Genomic DNA, 14854 nt, shown 5'->3' with positions numbered 1-14854 from the left:
GTGTGTATTATAAATAAAACTTGTTGGAAACTGGTTTTTAATAAAAAAAAAATAAGTCATTTCTCTCACTGAAATTTTATAGTATTATACATGCACAATTGTGAAATAGAGAAATCGATATAATTTTTTATTTAATTTCTCGAAACTATTTTATATATAAATTTACCTTTGATTAAAAATTAAATATTAAAATGAAAAAAAAATTATGATTAAAATGATTTTTTTCCTAAAAGTATTAGATAAAAATTTAATTCCTGATTAAAAATTGTTTTTCCAAAGAAAATTATTTTTACCAAAAAAAAAATTGGCTAAGAATTTAATTTATGATTAAATATTTTTTTAGAAAAAAATCTTTTTTCTCCTAAAAAAATTAGTTAAAAATTTAGTTCCCGATTAATTTTTTCGTACGAAAAAATCATCCCTACTTTCTAATAATATTAAATAAAAATTGAATCCCTAATTAAATATGTTCTATATATACAAACAAAAATCATTTTTTGTTCTATAAAGAAATTGAAATAAAAATTTTATTTAATTTTCGAATAAATATGCGGTAGAAAAAAGTCACTTTTTCGCCTTAAAAAAAATAAATTTTTTTTTATTAATTATGTGGTACAAAAAAAAATAAAATTTCCCTGATTAATTATGTGGTACAAAAAAAATTCTTTTCCCCGAAGAATATTTTTGTTTCGTGTATTATATAATTTTGATCGTAATTAAAAGATGGATTTTCTAATGACAAAATAATTAAAATTCTTTTGGAATTTAAAAATTTAATAATGAGGAATTTTTTTCGCTTTTTGCATTATTAGAATTTAACGATTGTTTTTTTTTTTTTTTTTAATGAAGTCATCAAAAATAGATTTTCCTCAAGAAATTCTCTCTCTTATTTTTTTTCTACCTTTTTTTCCAAGAGGATAATGGAAATTAATGTTTATGAAAAAATAGACAAGTATAAAAAGCTAAAAGAGAAAATTAAATCGTAAAAATTTACGAAAGAATAAAGAATAGTATAAGAAGAAAAAAAAATTAATTTTCAGTTTTTTGTTAAATGAAAATTAATTTTTATGAAAGAATAAAGTACCTAGAAATAATGAAGAAAGGGAGAAAAGGAGAAAAATTCATTTTTATAGACAAAATAATATTTTAGAATGCAAAAAAAAAATTTTTTATTCGCCATAGTAAATTTTTGATCTAATTTGAGAGTTTGAGCCAGAATGTAATTTCCAAAAGGATTTACTTTAGAATGCCATATGCACGTGGGAAGTTATTTTTAGAGCACGTGTGCGAGCAAGGAGGGATTGGAGGCTCGTCTGGGAATTCACCAATCGCAAACTGCCACGATCTTCGCACACCTTCTTTTCACATATGATTTCTTTTGTCATTAAAAAAAAATTTCTTATTCTTTTTTTTCTTCAAAAAAATATAATACGTACTCTTTAAACGCCAGGTGTTCTTTTTTTTTTTTTTTTTTTTAATATAAAAGAACAAAAAATACACTCCGATTTCTTTCCAATAAAAAGGGGAATTAAATTTTGCTCCAATTTTTAGCTTCCAAATTTTACAAATTATTTTTATTTATTTAAAAATATTTTTAAAAATTAAAAAATAAATATAACATATTTTAATTTTCATTCAATAGAAAAAGAAGAATTAAATTTTGCTCCAATTTTTCAAACTATTTATATTTATTTATTAAAAATATTTTTTAAAATTAAAGAAATAAATATAACATTTTTTAATTTATAAATTTATAAATTTATAAAAATATATTAAAATCGAAAAATATAATAAACAATTTTTTAAATATTAACTTATTTTATAAAAATCCATTTTTGACCAATTCTTCTGGGACGAAAAAAAAATCGTTTTTTCTGCTGGACTTTTTTTTCGAATATTTAAGAAAAATTAATAAATATTAAAAAATATAAAATTCAAATTTTGAAATAAATAATAAAAAAAAGTATTTAAATTTCTATAATGAAAAAGAAAAGATCAACTTGAGGATCACGGAACCTATAAATTCTGCATCTTTTTTTTTATAAATATAAAATTTTCTTGCCAATGAGAACAAGGATATAATGCAATTTTTTTAACAATAAATTTCCGGGAAAATAATAATAAATCCTTGCAAGGTTTATTTTTTTTTTTTTTTTTTGTAAATTTACAGTTATTTTTTTACGATTTTATAGGCGCATTATTATAAGTATAAATTATAAATATATAATTAATCAATAAATAAACAATACAGAATATAATTTTTTTTATATTCAATATTTATTTATATTTTTGAATATATTTGTTTAATTTACATAAAAAATTAAATTTACAGCAATAAATTGTTAATAAATAAATAAATAAAGGATAATGATATAGAATTTTTTTTTTAACTTAAATTTCGTCTATGAATTTTCTTATCATAATGAGTATAGACTGGAGATAAAATTAAGTTGAAGTAATTTAATCTACCGTTTGCCTTAATTGTATTTTTTTTCTTTTTTTTCAAAAAAGAGGAGACATTTGTTTGAGACTTATAAAAATTAATGTCTGTACCTATGGCTGAATTGGCAAAATAAAATGTAACGTCAGCATGACACTTAAGGTCCATAGTTAGTATTTTCAATTATATACAACAGAATCCTTTAGTTTATTTAAAAAATTATTTTTTCGAGGCAGAAAAATAAATTTGGTTTTTCTATAAAAAATATTAAATAAAAAATATCTATTGTTTTTAGCAATAAATAATAAATATGAATAATTTTTAATAAAAAAAAAATGCAAATAATTCGAAAATTGTTTATTACAACTCGAGAATTTTAATTTCATGTTTATTAAAAATTCAAATTCATTTTTTTTTGCGACTAATTTTTTCTTCTTCTCTTTTTTTTAAATAAATTATAAAATATGTGAATAATAGATTAATGTCTCGATGGACAATTCAAGAAACTCGATTTTGTGTCTGATTTTACATTTTACATTTAGATTATTAACATATAAGTTAGATAACTAGAAAATGCATGTTTTATATATTTTTGTTACTTAATATTACAATAACAATTTTTTTTCTCTTCTATTCAATGAACAGGAAAAAATGGGAATTTAGGTTATCGCTGGAATTTTTAAGACATTATTCATCCGTTTTTCTTTTTTTTTCTTATCGTAATTATATTATTTGATCAAAATAATAATTAAGTACATATTAATTTGATTTACCTTGCTTTGATAATGACAATTTTTTTTTTTTTTTTGAAAAACCTATAAACTTTCAGTTTTATGTAAATTATGTTTCTCTATAAACATAATGTAAATGATACATTCGTAATAATTTTTCATTAATAATTATTAATTAGTTATTGACTCAAAAAAAATTTCTTTGACTCAAGTAAATATTTTTTTTTATTCAGGTAAATAATTATTTGATTCAAGTAGGTAAATATTTTATTTATTTATTTATTTAATTATTTTTTTTCAATTCAATTTTATTAATTAATAACATTAATTTATTACCAATGTATTATTTACCAATATAGAAAATTGTTAAAAATTGTTTTAAAATTGTTAAAAAAATTATTTTCTTCCTTTTAGAAAAATAATTTTTATTCGTAATTTTATTATTCGCACTTTTTGAAACGCAATTTTGTAAAAAATTATTTCAGTCTTGTTTTTGAAAAAGTTAAAAGATAAATTATTGAATAATTATTATTTCATGATTTAAAATGTTGCGGAGGCAGTGATAATGTTTTGTTTTTGTTTTAAATTTATCATGATGAAATAATAATAATAATAATGGGTGTAACCCTTTTACATAAAGAGATATCTATGTTAATTAAACATACAAGTAATTAAAATTAATGTCTCTTTTAAATGATTTAATGAGTCATTTATTTTGACTGATATTTTACACATTTTTTTAAAATTAAAAACAGTAAAAAAAAATAAATTATTTTTTTTACTGTTTTTAATTTTACAAAATTCAATAACAATTTTTATTTATTATTGTTTTTTTTAAACTGAAATAAATCAAATTAAAAAAAAATATTAATTATTAGTTAATTACTAATATTAGTTAATTACTAATTAAGTAGCAGTTAATAATAATAATAATTAAATTAAATAGAATAAATAAAATTAATAAAGTAAAAATAAAATGAATAGAATAAAAGAATTATAAATTAAATAAAGTTAAATAAATTAATTAAATAAAGTAGAATTGGAAAAAAAAGAGTGACCTTATTTTATAAAGATAATTTATTTGTTTTAATTAAAATAACAATTTTTTTCAAATATTATTTGTTATCACTTTATCTGGATTTGTCTCGGGAAAATATCAAATGCAGTTTATTTCTATATGCAATGCACTGAATGCATTTCATATATTTTACATGTGTGTTGAATTTAAAATTGTGTTAGTTTAACATATAAACTTACGAATAGAATCCGCGAGTCTTCACTCGTGTTTGAAGCACGTGTTGAACGCGGTCATGAACTGATTTAATCTCTCCTCCATATAATATAATTATATTTTAAGTTAATCAAAAAAAATCACCATTAAATTCACAAGAAAAAATTTTTTTTTACCAATAAGTTTTTTTCCGCCATAAAAAAAAGTGCAGTGTATTTTTTTTTTACTCTAATTAAATTTGGAATTTTTCACAATGGTTTACAAAATTCAAGTTTCGAAGGTCTGTGGTATTTTATTCATACGAATATAAAAATATAATTTTTCTAATCATAATATTTCTTTTCTTCAGTCGTCTTCTATTTTTACGTATTAATTTTATTTTTTTCTTCTTTTTCTTCAAAGAAAAATTTTTATTTCTACTTTTTGTGGATTAAAAGATTTATTCAAAATGATGCACAAGTTTTTTGAGTTCAAACGAAGGAAATATTTTTATTTAAAAATATTTTTTTTTCATTATATTTAAATTTGATTTAAGAAAAATTTTTTAAATTTTATTCAAAATCATACACTAGTTTTGAACGTTCAAATGCAGGAAATATTTTGTATTTAAAAATATTTTTATTTTTTTATTTTATTTTTTAACTTTTTGTGAATTAAAAAATTTATTCGAAATGATTCACTAGTTTTGAAAGTGCAAATAAAGGAAATATTTTTTTATTTGAAAATATTAAGTCGAAATAAACGAAAATTTTTTTATTCTATTATTATTTTTTTAAAACTTTTTTTGTGAATTAAAACATTTATTCAATTTCAAAATGATTTAATAGTTTTGAACGTTCAAATGATGGAAATATTTTTTACTTAAACATATTACCTCGAAATAAAAGAAATATTCTTTATTTAAAAATATTACGTTGAAATAAACCTAATTTTTAGGTTTTAATTTTACCTAATTTTTAATAAAAATTTTAAATTCAACATTTAGAAACATTATAATTAATTTTTTTTCACAGTTACGCAAAATTATTGCAAAATTCAATTTGAAGAAGAAATAAATAAATTTTACGTTCCTTGGAACGTACAGAATTTTTGGACCATTATTAAAAATTTATAATTTCTCGTACAATTAATAAAAATTTAATTGCATTTAAAGAAAAAACATATTAATATAGAAAGAAAAGAAACTGAATAATTTTACAATTATTATAATCAATGAAAAAATAATGAAATTCAATTATTTATATGGACTTTGCTATTGAAATAATAATTTACATAGAAAAAAAGTTAAGGTGAAGGTTTCAACTAAATAAAGAGAATAAATGTCAATTTTTTTTATTTTCTGAAAAAAATTACCTTCTGAACGTTTTTTTTCTACCTGATTTCCTTAATTAGATAATTTCCTTTTTTTCTAAATTAGGATTTTTTTTCCGGTCTATTTCAATGTTATAGTTTTTTTCGATTCAAAAAAGAAAAAAAAAAGTGCCTTCTGAAATTTTCTCGCACGATCTCTCTTTGAATACCTATATTCTTTTTTTGTTTGTATTTAACAAATATAAAGTCACTTCTCTATCATCTTTACTGTCGACTTTGCAGATTATTTACTTTAGAAATAAGTGGAAAAAAAAATTTATTTCAGATGTAAATTTCAAGTTTGGTCCCAAGAAATGAATTTTAAATTTACATATTGCTTTTTGTATAATGAAACAAGAAAAAAAATTGAGCCAAAATTTTCCAAAAAACTAAATTTATTTAAAATTTTTATTTAACTACTGGAAATTCAAATTTTCAAAAATTTCGATTTAAAACCTCTTGAAATTTATTTCAATCTAAAAATTTTTTTAATAACTCTTTCAATTCAATTATTTTCACGAATTATTAAAATTCTAATATTTATTTATTTATTCTAATATTTAATTAATTGATTTTAATTTAATTAACATTATTAAAAACAATAATTAAATTTCGGCGAAGAATTTTATCACAATTTTTGAAAATAATTCAATTCCTGCGAAAATTTTATTATTTTTGATTATGAAAATAAGAATTTAATCATTGCAAATTTTTTCAACTAATTTAATTAAAATTATATTGAGAATAATTCAATTCTTATTATACAATTTAATCAAAATTTTGGAAAATAATAAAATTCACTCGAATAATTTTATTATTTATGTAAATAATTGGATTTCTGCAAATTTTATTCATATTTTAAAAATAATTGAATTTTATTAAAATTGTATTGAGAATAATTGAATTCCTACAAATTTTTGGTAAGGATTTTATTAAAATTTTAAAAAATAATGGAATTTTCCAAAATAATTTTTTTATTTATGAAAATAATTGAAATCTTGGCAACAATTTTATCAAAATTTTGGAAATTAATGGAATTCCCCCGAATAATTTCATTTTTTATGTAAATAATTGAATTTCTGCAAATTTTCTTGAAATTTTAAAAATAATTGAATTTTATTAAAATTTTATTGAAAATAATTGAATTCCGAGAAATTTGTTTAACGAATTTAATTAAAATTGTATTGAAAATAATGACATTTCCCAAAAGAATTCTATTATTTATAAAAATAATAATTCAATTCTTGATTTTTTGAAAATAAATAATATTTAATTATTATTATCATAAAATGATAATAATAGATATTTTTCTTAATATTTAGTTGTAAAAACCTGTATTCTTTTTTTGCGCTGTAAATTTGAGTTTGAAATCGAAATTTTACTGCGGAAATAAAAATTGAATATTTTATTCAATTAATAATATTTATTAATTTTGTACGTTTGAATGAATTATTTATAAACTCAAATGTAAATCTCGAATGTGTACTTGCATTTGAAATCTGATATATCACCTGGAGGTCGTTATAGAATTATATATAAATTTCTGGTACTCTCACAGGTTTCTTTTATTATAATTTTTTTTAATTAATTTGTCTGATTTTAATTTCTCTAAATATTAATTATATTCAATTTTTATTTTTCAAATTATTTTTTTTCATTTGTAAATTATTACTAGCAATTTTTCAAGATCTTTTTCTTTTATTAGATCTAAATATTAATAGGAGAATTTTTCATGTCCTTTTTTTCGTCTGTTGCAAATTATTACTAAAGTCATTTTAATTAGAATCATTTATCAGTTATTATTTTTAATATTAATAGATTTATTTAATTAGAATTAGTTAGAATTATTAAAGTCTTTTTTAAAAATATATTTTGCAGATAATTATTTTTATATCATTTGAATATATTTTGCAATAACAAATATTATTATTCAAATCTGAATAACTGTGACAAATTGATTCTAAACAGAATTAAGTTGATAATTTAGCCTTTGACAAATTAGTATCAATGCTATCGAATTAGTGTCAATGAAAGAATCGTTTAAAAAGCAATTGTTCTATTTTTTTTCTGTTCTTTTAATTATTCGTTTTCTTCTTCGTTTGACTAATTTAATTTTATATCGAAAATTATCTGTGGAATTTTGTATTCTCGCAGAGATTTAATTTTTTTTCCTCACGATTTTGCTTTTTCCAGGGTCTCAATGGGAATTTGATGTTTGCAATTGCCGCTGCGGCTCTTGGTTCTTCTTTTCAACATGGTTACAACACTGGTGTCATGTCCAACAGTGCGGAGGTAATTTTTCAAATTTTCATTCCTGTAAAAAAAAAAATTTAATTTGAATTATTTTCTGATTTCTGCGCTATAATTTTATTCTCTTTTTTAATTTTATTTAATTTAAATTATTTTCATTCTTCTGTCAATTTTATTTAATTTTAATTATTTTCAGAGTTCTGCGTTAATTTTATTTAATCTCAAAGATTTTTCTTCAATTATTTTCATATTTCTGTGAATTTTAGTTACTTTTAATTATTTTCATATTTTTGTCAATTTTATTTCGTTTTAAAGATTTTAATTTTTTTTTAATGAATAAAAATAATGAAAAAATACAAAAAAAATGAAATTAAATAAAAAACGCAGTAAATAAATTTAATAAATTTAAAAAATAACATGGTTGCCACAAAATCTAGATTTCAAAATTCCAGGCTTTTTCCAGGTTTTCCAGGTTAGAAATATTAAAAATTCCAGGTTGAAATTTAGGAATTATTTGTGATGAAAAAACAAGTATTTTACAAAAGTGTTAACAATATTCATTATTATGTAGTTATAAATTAATGTTCTCTTAAACAGTTACAATCACAGGCATTTTTATGTTTATTTTTCTGAAAGTGATACTTTTTATATTTGATTTTTCAATTTTTTTTTTTTAAATTATATGGTTTCTTCTATTGAAACTACTTTATTTCATACTCAAAAGTAAGAATTTAAGTTGTGCAAAATCAATTTGAAAATATTAAAGTCTTTCTTCTTTGAATTTTACTCGGGCCAATATGTAAAATTTAAATATTTATAAAAGCAATAATATTCCTCTTTTTTATAAATGTTATATAGAAAAATTAAACATCAGACCATTAACTTTATTTTAATGTGCATTCACATTTTTTTAGAATATTTTTAATGTATATAAATATCATTAATCATCGTGAAGTAATTTTAACTTAAACTGAAGACAAATTTAAACATTTTTATCACATATGAAACGGAGGTCCAAAAATTTTTAAAATGCACATAATGATAGAAAAAACATTGTATTTTTTTGTCACTATTTTTAAAAAATTTCTAAGAGTTTGAAAAAAACCATAAAAATTTAGTTTTCTTATAAATAATAAATTTTTACTATGACAATGGTTAATAATATTATTAGAGAGTAGATTTTATAAAATTAATCGAGATATAAAAAATGTCACTTTCAGAAGAATCAGCCACAATTAGAACATTGAAGTCATGTCTAAATTAAATAATTTTCATCTTTAAACTTTGTTCAAAATCTTGAACAAAAAGCAATTAATAACAAAAAATTTTGACAATCGTAAAAAATCTTTTTTTTAGAACAATCTTAACAACATTTTTCACAGTTTTAGTCAATAATTTAAAAAAATTAAATTAATTTAAAGAGAAGATAACATGGAAAAGGGAAAATTGCATGTTAACATTTTTAAAGAAAAATAACATGTTGAATGGAATTTTTCTTAATATCTTTCATTAACCCAAAAAAAATTCCAGAAATTCGTTCAAATTCCATGCTTTTTCCAGGTTTTCCATACCCTTTTTCAATTTCCATGCTATTTCCAGGTTTTCCAGGTTTTCCAGGTTGTGTGGCAACCATGAATAATAAAATAAAAATAGAGAAATAAGAAATACGAGAGAAAAAGAATAAAAGAAAAATTTAAAAAAAAGGATAAGATAATAATCGTTAATTATTCTTCGCAGGTATTAAAGAAATGGATTACCGAACAATCAGGTGATAAAAGCGGATCACAGGACTCGACGACATTTATATTCGCCATAATTGTTTCAATATTTTGCCTCGGCGGAATGATTGGTGGCTGTTCGGTTGGATATATTGCCGATCGATTTGGACGAAAAGGTGGATTATTGTTGAATAATATCCTCGTTTTTTTGACAGTATTATTCGAAGGTTTGGCTAAACCAACGTCGAGCTACTATATGTTCATTATTGGAAGATTTTTAATTGGTATTAATGCCGGTTTAAATGCGGGTCTTGCGCCCATGTATCTCAGTGAAATATCACCAAGTCATTTACGTGGAGCCGTTGGCACTGTTTATCAATTAATTATTACAATTTCAATTCTCGTCGCTCAAGTCTTGGGTTTGGAGAGTCTTTTAGGAACGGAATCACAATGGCCAACGCTATTTTGCCTCACGGCAGTTCCCGCTGCTTTTCAACTCATCACACTTCCATTCTGTCCGGAGAGTCCGAAATATCTTCTCCTCAATCGTGGACGGGACATGGATTCACAAAAGGGTAATTGTCACTTTCCTGCGGATGAAGAGAATGAGGAAAAATTAATAAATATTAAGAATTACTGGCAAATTAGTTACTAAATTAATTGCTAAATTATTTACTAAATTATTTACTGAATTAATTAACAACCAAATTAATTACTGAATTAATTAGTTGCTAAATTATTTACTGAATTAATTAGCAACCAAATTAATTACTAAATTAATTAGTTACTAAATTAATTGCTAAATTAATTACTGAATTAATTAGCTACTAAATTAATTGCTAAATTAATTACTGAATTAATTAGCTACTAAATTAATTGCTAAATTAATTAGTAAACTAAAATTTAAATTAATTTCCAAGCAAAGGCGGTATTCAAATTATTTTTATTATGAAAATTACCAAAATTTTGATTCTAAAATATCAAATGCAATTTTTATTTAATTTCAGATTCAAAATTTTTAAAAAATTCACTTATTATTAACTAATTAATTATCATTAGTTATTATTTTCAAAAATTTTAATAATTTTCGTAAATAATGAAATTTTTCGCAAGAATTCAATTTAAATTTAAATTCAATACAATTTTAATAAAATAACTCGAAAGAATAGAATTTTTTTAAATTTTAATAAAATTCTTCGAAGAAATTCAATTATTTTCCAAAATTTGAATAAAATTCTTCACAGGAATTCAATTAATTTCCAAAATTTGAATAAAATTCTTCACAAAAATTCAATTATTTACATAAAAATTGAAATTATTCGGGGGAATTTCATTAATTTCCAAAATTTTGATAAAATTTTTGCCAAGATTTCAATTATTTTCATAAATAAAAAAATTCTTTTGAAAAATTCTATTATTTTTTAAAATTTTAATAAAATTTTTAGCAAAATTTTGTAGGAATTCAATTAATCTGAATACAATTTTAATAAAATTCAATTATTTTTAAAATTTCAAGAAAATTTGCACAAATTCCAATTGTTTACACAAAAAATGAAATTATTCAGGGTAATTCCATTGATTTCCAAAATTTTGATAAAATTTTTGCCAAGATTTCAATTATTTTCATAAATAAAAAAAATCTTTTGGGAAATTCCATTATTTTTTAAAATTTTAATAATATTCTTAGCAAAAATTTGTAGGAATTCAATTATTCACAATAAAATTTGAATAAAATTTGCAGAAATTCAGTTGTTTTTAAATTTTAATAAAATTTGCAGAAATTCAATTATTTACATAAATAATGAAATTATTCGGGGGAATTCCATTATTTTCCAAAATTTTTGCCAAGATTTCAATTATTTTCATAAATAAAAAAATTCTTTTGAGAAATTTCATTATTTTCAAAATACAATTTTATTAAAATTTCTCGAAAAAATTTAATTATTTTTAACAACTTTAACAAAATTTTTCAAAAAAAATTCAATTATTTTCAAAAATTATAATAAAATTCTTTGTATGACTTCAATTATTTTTTTCATAAATAATAGAATACTTTTAGTAATTCAATTATTTACAATACAATTTTAATAAAATTTCTTGAAGGATTTTAATTATTTTAACAACTTTTTTTAATAAAACTCTATATAAAAGAGTTAAGTTTTTAATACAATTTTAAATTAAATTCGTTGTAAAAATTTGCTAGAATTCAATTATTTAAAAAAACTTTGATAAAATTGTTCTCAAGAATTCTATTAATATTATCATAAATAATAGAATTCTTCGCAGAAATTCAAATACTTTGAAATTTTTTTATTAAATTCTTTTGGATTATTTCAATTATTTTCACTACAATTTTAGTTGAATTTCTCAAAATAATTCAATTATTTTAAATTTTTTTTGAATTCCCATGAAAGAATTGAACTATTCTCAAAAATTTCAAAATATAATTCTTTTGAAAAAATTAAATTATTTTCAAAAATTTTTACAATATTAAGTTAAGTTTCTTTTGTTTTAAATAATCGAACTTTGGAAGAGTTGTTCCGAAAATTATTTAAAATAATAATTGATTTGGAAAAGAATTTCAGTTTAAAAATTCTAGAAAATAATTAAATTTCTGAGAAATCACAGTATCAATCTTTGAAAATAATGAAATTTCAGAAAGTTTTAAATTAACCTTTTTTTGAAAATTTCAATCTTAAGTAAGAATTAAAATTTCTAAAGACTTGTTTTTTTAAATGAATTTAAATTTTTGTACATATTTATTTATTTATTTATTTATTTAGTAAAAGAATTTAATTAATAAAATGAATTTTAGAAAACTTACAGTTGTAATTTTTACAAAAAATTGAATTTATTTTATTCAAATAAATTTTATTTTGCAATTTTTAATAGTAATCCTGTCTTTTTGAGAAAAGTGTTAAGAAATATCAACAAATTTTTGCAAAATAATTGAATTTTTCGTTGTTGTACTTAAAATCTACAAAAAAAGTTCTTTTTGCGCCTTCAAATCGAATCAATTTCTGTAATAAGAATTATTAGAAAGCAATTAAAATTATTATATAGTAATTACAATTATTGAATAATTATAATATAGTAATTAGAATTATTAGATAGTATAATTAAAAAAAAATACTTTTTCTTTTAGCTTTATCCTGGCTCCGCGGAACAATTGACGTTCACGATGAAATGGAAGAAATGCGAAGTGAATATGAATCGATTAAACTTGTGCCCGCAGTGTCATTGAAGGAATTAATCATGAATCCAAGCCTACGAATTCCAATGATTATTGCCATAATGGTAATGATCGCCCAACAAATGTCCGGTATCAATGCAATTGTTTTCTTCTCAACGAAAATATTTACAATGGCAAGTCTCGATACACACGCATCGCAAATGGCAACCTTGGGCGTTGGTGCTGTCAACGTTTTCATGACTATTGTTTCTCTATTTCTCGTTGAACGTGCCGGAAGAAAAACATTGCTCCTTGTTGGCTTTTCCGGAATGACTGTCGTCACCTTCCTCCTTGCAATTTTCCTTCCTGAAGCCGTGAGTCTCACTAATCAGTCTATAAAAAAATTTTATGCATTTTTTTTAAAATTTAGTTCACGTAAATATAATTTTTTTTCTATTTTCTCTTTTTCATCAATTTTTTCCGATTTAATTCAAATTTGCAAATATTTTATATACTTTTTTCAAATAAATTGCGAATTTAAAAAATTCTATACCATTGATTCCATTAAATTCACGTGAACAAACTTTTTTCTACAAATTTTTCAATTAAATTCACATAAAAAATTTATACACATTATTATTAAAAAATAATTTCTTACTTTTTCTCCTTTACAGCAAAAGAAATCAGAATTTGCGACGTACGGTGCAATTCTCATGGTGATTCTCTTCATTGTATTATTCGCAACCGGACCGGGAAGTATTCCATGGTTCTTGGTGGCAGAACTTTTCAATCAATCGGCAAGACCAGTGGCAACATCTGTGGCAATTGGCGTTAATTGGACGGCAAATTTCTTCGTCAGTTTTGGCTTTGAACCAATTGAACAAGCAATTGGCTCCTATGTATTCTATATTTTTGCCGTTCTCCAAGGAATCTTCACATTCTACATTTATAAACAAGTACCAGAGACAAAGAACAAGAGTATCGAGGAAATTAGCAGTCTATTCAGACAAAGATCATACCAGTAAGAGACGATGGGAAAGAAGAAAAAAAAACCGTGAGAATTGAGACTTTTCATTTTTCATTCGTTTTTTTTTTTCTTTGCGCGCATGTTGTTGGGGAAAAAGAATACGAATAGATCAAATTTCTCATTCGCGATTTCTATTTACTTGAATGTTTTTTTGGGGGGCGAAGGAAGAACATCCCTTCGAGAAAAAAAAGTGAAATCAAACTTTTTTCTTTATTCACAAAAAGAAGAAAAAAAAATGATCCAAGTAAAGGATCTTTTTGTAAAAGACGCGACTTGTTGAGAAACAGACTTTCGTTTTTAGTAAAATTTTTTTTTTTTTTGCTTTTTTTTATATATTTAGTTCCTATAAAAACGTATTCCCGACAGTAATGTAAAAATTGCTTTTTTTAAAATGACGAAACAATTATATTGAAAAAGCTCCAAGTTCGGGGTGAAAATTTTCTGACAATTTTAATTTTACAAGAAAGTTATCTAGTCTTCCTTTAATGGATTCATTTTTAACTGTTTTTTAATTCAACTATATGTCACCCAGTTATTATTATTATTATTTTTTTTTTTTGACATCAAGATTGAATTCGATTACTATTTTAATTGACTATTTTATCTATATTTGTGACTCTTGTGACAAACAGTTTTCGTCATTTTTATTTTTTAAAAAAAAACTGCGGAATACATTTTAATAACTACTCTATTGTCACGAAAGAAAAATTTACTGGCATTTTTGTTTAAAACTTTTATTTTTGGGAATTTTTCTCTTTTAATTTTGTCTTGTGAATTGTAAATAGTCTCTTTAAACAAGATCAAAGTTTTTCTTGAAAACAAATGTTTATTTATTTTTCAAAGTTTAATTAATGTTTTTTCAGTGAAAATGGTATTTTTTCTTTTAAACATTGTTTGTAAAAATAGTATTTTCTGTGAAAATATTTTTTATATTA

The 14854-nt window shown here is 21.2% G+C and overlaps 1 protein-coding gene across 6 annotated transcripts in view; it reads left to right on the top strand.

Moving 5' to 3' along the window:
• LOC122507959 (solute carrier family 2, facilitated glucose transporter member 1-like) overlaps nt 1-14752 on the top strand; it is a 49649-nt gene extending 34897 nt beyond the window's left edge. For 2 of the 6 annotated variants that reach the window (XM_043620985.1, XM_043620993.1), the window contains 4 exons: nt 7946-8044; nt 9740-10295; nt 12866-13266; nt 13567-14752. In XM_043620985.1, coding sequence (XP_043476920.1) covers nt 7946-8044; nt 9740-10295; nt 12866-13266; nt 13567-13917 — 1407 coding nt within the window. In that variant the 3' untranslated portion in view covers nt 13918-14752. Of the gene's footprint in view, nt 1-4315; nt 4683-7945; nt 8045-9739; nt 10296-12865; nt 13267-13566 lie in introns of those variants that run through there. The other 4 variants (XM_043621011.1, XM_043621001.1, XM_043621020.1 and 1 more) reach the window with 3 other exon arrangements.
• Nucleotides 14753-14854: the final 102 nt, after the last annotated feature.

Source organism: Leptopilina heterotoma, unplaced genomic scaffold (genome assembly GCF_015476425.1).
Source record: "Leptopilina heterotoma isolate Lh14 unplaced genomic scaffold, ASM1547642v1 Lhet_114, whole genome shotgun sequence".
Lineage (NCBI taxonomy): Eukaryota > Metazoa > Arthropoda > Insecta > Hymenoptera > Figitidae > Leptopilina > Leptopilina heterotoma.
Note: the sequence above shows the minus strand (reverse complement) of the source record. Positions and strands in the feature narration are given on the sequence as shown.